Source organism: Channa argus, chromosome 9, assembly GCF_033026475.1.
Source record: "Channa argus isolate prfri chromosome 9, Channa argus male v1.0, whole genome shotgun sequence".
NCBI classification, from domain to species: Eukaryota; Metazoa; Chordata; class Actinopteri; order Anabantiformes; family Channidae; genus Channa; species Channa argus.
The window spans coordinates 6283803-6291185 of record NC_090205.1 but is presented as its reverse complement, the minus strand read 5'-3'; the positions used below and the strand labels follow the sequence as shown (position 1 = coordinate 6291185).

At 37.8% G+C, this 7383-nt stretch overlaps 1 protein-coding gene across 1 annotated transcript; it reads left to right on the top strand.

Annotated features, from left to right (window-relative positions):
• The first annotated feature begins 2559 nt into the window (after positions 1-2559).
• On the top strand, positions 2560-6435 carry LOC137132652 (CD209 antigen-like protein C). Its single transcript, XM_067515466.1, has 7 exons — positions 2560-3041; positions 3156-3257; positions 3832-4203; positions 4565-4707; positions 5385-5488; positions 5893-6045; positions 6166-6435. Exons 1-6 carry the CDS (start codon positions 2972-2974, stop codon positions 6038-6040), a joined length of 939 nt encoding a protein of 312 aa, XP_067371567.1. The 5' UTR covers positions 2560-2971; the 3' UTR covers positions 6041-6045; positions 6166-6435.
• The last annotated feature ends 948 nt before the right edge of the window (positions 6436-7383 follow it).

The window sequence follows — 7383 nt, the reverse complement described above, 5'->3', positions numbered from 1 at the left end:
ACAAGTGTACCTGGTACCAGAACACCTTAGGCCTCAGGTCAATGATTGACTCTGTGGGTGTATCATTAGATTTGAGACTGTTTGTATTAGACACTTGGATGAACAGTAATGCAGAGCTGTTAACCATTAATACCTGGTGGTGAGTTGGATCAGGGGATGGGGGAGGCTAATGGACTGACCTGGTAAACGCAAACGTGTATTTAGGGAGTGCTGGGAACACCTGGTTGAGGCCTCTGTCTATCAGATCATTGCCTTCCACCTCAGAGTACTTTCTCCTGCATTCCGGGGGAGGCTGGGGACATGGAATCCGAGTGGACCACATTTACAGGCTTCAATGTGGAAGCGGCCGCTCTTAGCTGGTTGGTGCCTGTTGCGATCAAAAGAAAGTTTAAGTCTAAATTCTTATTCACACACACTGTCAATATTTGTAAACCAATTCTGATTAAGTATGTTTTACATTTTTAATATATGTTCCAGAGAAAACATGTCCTGCAGGATGGCACATGTTCAATTTTTCCTGTTACTTCATCTCGTATGACTCTGGTTCTTGGAAAAGAGGCAGACAGGACTGCAAAGACAGAGAAGCAGATCTAGTTGTGATAGACAGTGCTGAAGAACAGGTACAGTTTGGATGTTTTAGGACACTCAGGTCAATGACAAAGGTAAAAGTGAACACTAACTTTTTAATAATTTGTTTTTGCTTTCATACAGAAATTCATCTCACACTTCACTGTAGTAACCTGGATTGGTTTGACTGACAGTGAAGAAGAAGGCACCTGGAAATGGATTGATGGATCTTCACTGACTCTGAGGTTGGACCTAAATTATTTTCAGCAGCACAAACTGTAGCCTGTAACAGTAGCATCCTTTTGAACCAGCACCTTACTGAAAGAATTTCAGTGTGAATCATATGAATAGAGAAAAACAAACATATCTTTGCTCTGCAGTAGCTACAGTGTCCTGCAATGGTAGGCGTACAGTAGCATCTGTAAACTCAATATTCAAGTAGCCTGAAGATGCACTTGTGTAAAAGTAGAAAATTCACTAAGAAATACATTTTTGTGGACATTAGTCTGATTTACTGACAGAGAAAAATCTGTTTGTATTTTAAACACTAAGTTAAAATCCAAAATGAGCTAAGTTCAAAACAAAATGCCAACAATGTGATGAAGAGGACGAAGCTCCGGCCCAGTTTAACCCCTGACTAGTTCACGTATTGAGCTGCTTTAAATGCTTTAAGTTCAAGTTTAATTTAAGTGGATTTTCATGTCCTGTTTCAATATACAATATAAATATTATAACAATATAAAACAATGTATTTGAATACACTTTAGAGTCAAGTCCACTTAAGTGTATTTTAGTAGATTTTTATTTGTATTAATTGTACATCATTAGTAGACTATAAGTACATTGTAAGTACATGAACTGTAGCTCACTTGAAATACATTTATCATGAATGAATGGAAGTATACTAGATATATCTAAATTGCACTTTAGCAGAAGTTTTCTGTTTTTAATTAGGTGCCTTTAGTCAGACAGATGTAAAGAAATAAGAAACAGCTACTTTTGCTTCATTTTAATCTTCATTTTTCTTGTTGTTTAGACCGTGGGCGGAAAATCAGCCTGACAACGGTGGTGGAGACATAAAGTGGGGTGAGGAAGACTGTGCACACATCCTAACGGGCAGGAAAATAGGAAATAATTGGAACGATCAGCCATGTGATGCTTTTAAAAACTGGATCTGTGAGAAAAAGCTTCAGCAGTAGTAACATGTGCTTTTAGAAAGTCAGATATTATTCCACAAAAAGTCTTTGGTATCTTGTGTCTGAGACAGTAAGTGTAGCGTACGGCTCTTTCTCACCAGTTTCTGTGCTGTGTAACTGTGTAAACCAGTGTGAGGATCCACTTGTTCTACACATTAATAGTCTTTTAAATCTATGCTTAGTACACAGCTATTTAAAGTTGCATTCACCCTTCAGCAGTAAATGGACAGTTTATCAGTATTGTCTTCTTTTATTGGTGTCCTTCACATTTTATTTTTGCTTGTTTTAAAATTGCCCTTTTATCCTTTGTATCGTTTTGACTTATGCATTTTTGATGTTTAATATTTGTATCTGCTTGTGAAGCACTTTAGTGCACATTTCAAATGTGCTATGTAAATAAACTTTATTATTATGTTTTTTAACAAATCAGTGATGTTCATTATCATCAGTTGGTTAATTTGAGTCTGACACCATCTGTGAAGCTTCTTAAACTCATATTTACTTCACTGAGAATATTGCAGAACATTCTGCTGTTCTTACTGTTACTTCCTCAGTGACTGTAATACAGCAGTATCTGTCTTAACTGTTTTGGATGGAGGCCATCTCTCCTAATCAAACTTGGTTTTGACCAAAAAGCTAAGATAAGACTTTGTTGATCCCACAATGGGGAAATTCCAGTGTTCCAGCAGTAAAAAGAAAAGCACCAGATATCGCTCCACACATTAAGTCAAAGATATTTCCCCTCACCTAAACAAATAGAGCACAAAAAAGTTTCACAACAGACACATGAGTTTCTCCCATAATAACCGTACACACGTGTTGTACAGTCTGATAGCTGAGGGGAGGAACGACCTGCGATAGCGCTTCTTCATACACTGGAGGTGTAACAATCTTGTGCTGAAGCAGCTGCTCAGAGCCTCCACAGTGTGAAGCAGGGGGTGGGAGGTGTTATACATGGTGGATGTCAGTTTGACCAACATATTCTGTCTGCCACCTCCTCTCATCCATATTGTACTAAACTCCTCGTTATAATTCAGTGTCTTAAAATGTGTCTTAAAATACTGCTTCATAAAGATTTGGCCCTCAAAATGATTCATTTCCTCTTAAGCTCAGCTTCCTCAAAAACTGAAACCAACTTTCTTCATTTACATTTTACTGCAGTCTGTACTGCAGAGCTGAGCTTCTAGTAAGAGCTGACCACCTTATCAATGGAGGAAATACAAATGAAATTTAAAAATGACAGGTCTTTTCTCTCAAGATCAAAAACAACTCAGAGAGGTAAGAATGTTCAGTCAGACATAGATGCTTACAGACTGAGTGGGAATAAATCTGATATTATCTGGTCTTACTATGAAACCATTGACTGTATTCACTGGTCTTTTCTCTGTTCAGATCTTTGGAGCTCAGAGAGGAGAATTTATAGAGCTGTGGTTTTCTGTCTGGGGCTGCTGAGTGTTTTCCTGTTGACTGGACTCTTCATCTTCAATCTCCACTGTGAGTCTGGTTTTCATAAATTAACATTTAATTTGTTCTTATAAGGAGCATTATGCTACTCTGAATGATATAAGACTATGAAGTTCAAGCTTAATATGTTTTTTGTGTTAAATCTGGAGAAATGTGTTTTGAGACAATTGTACAAACAACACTAAATAAAATACACAAAGCTAAAATACAAATACACACAAGTTAAATTCTAACATTTAGTTCTAAACATTCAAATATTACTGTTTATTGATATTGTTACCTATTGCTTCAGTTTTTCTTTTTTAAATTTTAAAACTTTAATAAAAAAAATTAAAATTGCTTTTTAAAATGTAAAATTACAACATTAATTAAACAGACAAAGCTAAAATACATGTAGCTATTCAAGTTTTGTCATACATTTCTACAGCACATTGATTTGTTTGATGTTTCATGAGACTAATAAAACACTAAGAACCATGTTTACAAGTGTAAGAATTTACTAGAAATAATCTATGGAACATATGGAGCATTAGTTCACTGTAGGAAATAAGGTGAATTGTATTATATGATGCTTGTCATTCACACATTCTTTATTATCTTTTAGACCATAACACAGTAAACAGTGGGAAAGCTATGGAGGCCAACATGAATAAGAGTCTCCAGGACAGCAGGAACAATATGTCTTCCCTGACTGAAGAGAGACGCCGACTGACTGCTAGAATTAATTTCATGACTGCAGAGAGAGACCAGCTGAATGCTACACTGTCTTCCCTGACTGAAGAGAGACGCCGACTGACTGCTAGAATTAATTTCCTGACTGCAGAGAGAGGCCAGCAAGATGTGGAAATATCTTCCCTAACTGAAGAGAAGGATCAGCTAGATGCCCAAATATCTAACGTAACTAAAGAAAAGGATCAGCTGAAATCCAGACTCATTGAAATGACTAAAGACCGAGACAGACTTGAGAGTTTGACCAGTGAGTGTGGACAGTAAGGGACAAGGCAAATGACAGTTTATCTGCTGTAAAGCACTTTGGAGCTTTAAAACTCCTGGTGGTTTTTAAAGCTCTATATAAATAAAGATTGAATTCAACTGTATTTTCCATATTAGATTCAAGTCCATTTAGACAAACTTATGTTTGCACAAACAATGTTTGTGTAAGTTAATGAACTAATGTTAACATGTTGAGGTCATGTTTCTGTGATTCTAAACACGAGTCAGACACTAAAAACACCTCTGTGCCACATTTGCATGTTTTACCTCACACTGTCTTTCTTTGGCAACAGGTGGAGTTTGTCTTGACTGACTTCTATTGTCTGCTGTCTTATATGTTACAGGAAAAACTTGTCCTGCAGGATGGACAATGTTCAGCCGGTCCTTTTATTTTCTCTCCACTGAGTCTGGTTCGTGGACAAAGGCCAGAGAGGACTGCCAGAATAAAGGAGCAGATCTGGTGATCGTAACCAGTGCAGAAGAACAGGTACAGCATGTGTGTGTGTCCATGTGTGTGTGGCTGAATAAGGAATGAAGACTGATTAAAGGACATAAAAGGCCATTTCTGCAGAACCACCTACAAGCACGTTAGCACGACTAAGACTAGTGGGAAATGGGTAATTTAAAGTTGACATTGTCTTTGTAGGGAGGAGGTCAGAATGAGTTCCCCCCATGATCTTTACCACTCTGGTTTCCTCCTCCCATGTTTCTTAACTGGTCACTCTAAATTTCCAGTAGGTGTGAATGTGAGTGTGAATCCTTGTCTGTCTGTGTCTCTCACTGTGTTGGACCAGAGACAGACTGTAGAGCAAGACAGTTACTGTCTTGTTTTTGTGCCTGAATCTAGTTATAGTCAAAAGGTTTCAGTTCTAGCTTCTAAGTTGTTGTTCTTGGCAATAAGCCAATTTAATAATTGTAATTTTATATTAGGAAGATATTTTAGCATTTGACTGTTCTCTGAATCCATCGTAACATAAATGGAATAACTCCAACTTTTTAGCTTATGTGGTTGTTGTGGATCTCAATTTGTTATCTGATACGTTTACACTAGTTTTTATTTTAAAAGTGTGTGTAATCTGTCTCTGCCCTAACACACATGTGAAGATGTAATGTGGTTAAAACTAGAACTTAAAAACTGTGGAATTCTGTCTCTGTATTGAACAGGAATTTCTCTCTGGATTCACCAATCAGACAGCATGGATCGGTTTAACTGACATAGCTGAAGAGGGAACCTGGAAATGGGTCGATGGATCTCTACAGACTTTTAGGTAAGACAGAAATGTGCTTCACCTTCTTTAAATCCAAATATCTCTGTAAATGTTTGTTTGGACCAACACAACTGAAACAAAGAGGTTTCTAGAAAGAGCTCATAAAGGCCTTCGTGGTTTTACTGAGGAACAAAACTGACAGAAATAGAAGCCGACAACCTTTTCACACTGTTTCACCTGCACAGTGTCAGTTAGGATTTGGCTCTGAACACCACTGACTGGAGACTCTCAGAGCTGCTAGAATGACTGCTGACACACTTCCTGTCTGTTTCAGTACTGTTGGCTCTGACTGCACCACTGCTGTCATAACATTTAATAAGTTATCAACATAGAGACCATCAAGAGTCTTTTTATGTCAGATATTCACAATTTCACGATTGTTTTTTTGTTCATTGACTGGTTAGATACTGGGATGTGAAGCAGCCCGATAATCTTCTTAAATATTCAACTGATGGAGAAGACTGTGCAGAAATTAAAGTTCAAACAGGTCACAAGTGGAATGACGTGCCATGTGGACATTCTCTGAAATGGATCTGTGAGAAAAACGTCTAACACTGGTAAATGTTTTGACATCATACATATGGAAATGTTTCATATAAAACATGAATATGCTCTGTCAAGGCCTGTGTGTTTGTGTGCTTTGCTTATTATTGTTCTAACTCTGTCTCCCTCTGTAGGTGGCTGCTCTTCCTCCCTGTCATGGTCTCACCCTGGACTGATGCTGTGGATGGATGCACAGCTGCCTGCACTTGCTGCTGATTAGTATGAACCTTTTTAATCCTGCCTCAAAGTGCACTCTGTGTCTGTGCATCTTTGGAATTCTCCCTCACACTGAGGCCTTTTGTTGTATTTTGTACTAATATTTCTCTCTGCGAGGTGTTTTTAGTTTGAGCAGTCAGCCTTTGTTTTCTCCAATTGTCCTAATTAAACTTAATTTACTTCCTTTACTCAGCCTGTGTGTGTTTGTGTGCTCATTCTGCTTTTGGGTCGAGGTCTGATTTACAGTAATATATCTTGTCCCTGTGCACCACCTGTTTCATTTACATACAATAATATTCTCTGTTGAAAAATCATCTCATGCAAAGTAAAAACTCCATGAGAACAACACTTCTACTTTTGTGATTTCTTCCACATTGATGATACTCTGAATACATGGTAATGCCTAATAATACAACCCAGCAAACATGTCAGTCTGTCAATTAGAGGTCAAATATTTGGGAAATAAGATTTATTTTTAATTTTTTTATAAACCTGGATTCATTTACCTGAACATATTCAGCTCAATCTGCCACATACAAAGGACTAAAAAATAGACAACACATTAATTTTGTAGCATTATGACACAGGTCTTTAGCATAAATACAAACACAATAGACTAATCAGAAAATGCATTTCTGCATTTTCCTCTGCAGGGAAAACTGCTTCATTTTAGATTTCTCTGTATATGGAAGTAGAATAGTAGCAAAATTATGTGTATGTGTACAAGGATTTGTGTGTGTGTAATGTGAAAATTTATTCACTCAAAAAAATGACTGTAAATGTCTAATAATCTGAGAAAACACTTAGGTTATAAGTAAAAGTGCTGGAAAGTGCTGATATTATCGGTGGAATTTTGCTACTGCTCTTCCGTCTGCAAGATTTGTGTGCGCGTAAAACGATTAGTGTGTGTTGGAAGTTTTTGTTTGCCCTCAGCTCGGACTCCCAGGCTCAGCCTTACAGGCAGAGTAAGGTTCAGCACACAGTTTGCCTTACAGTTCGCACTCAGGCTTAGTGAAGAAAACATTAAGCACCGAGGCCGGTCAGTAAAGCCAGAGGAGCGCAGAGACGCCTCCACAGTCCCTCAGGTGAGTCTCACCTTTACCTGTCTTTGTGGTGTTTTGCTCTTGACTTTGGCT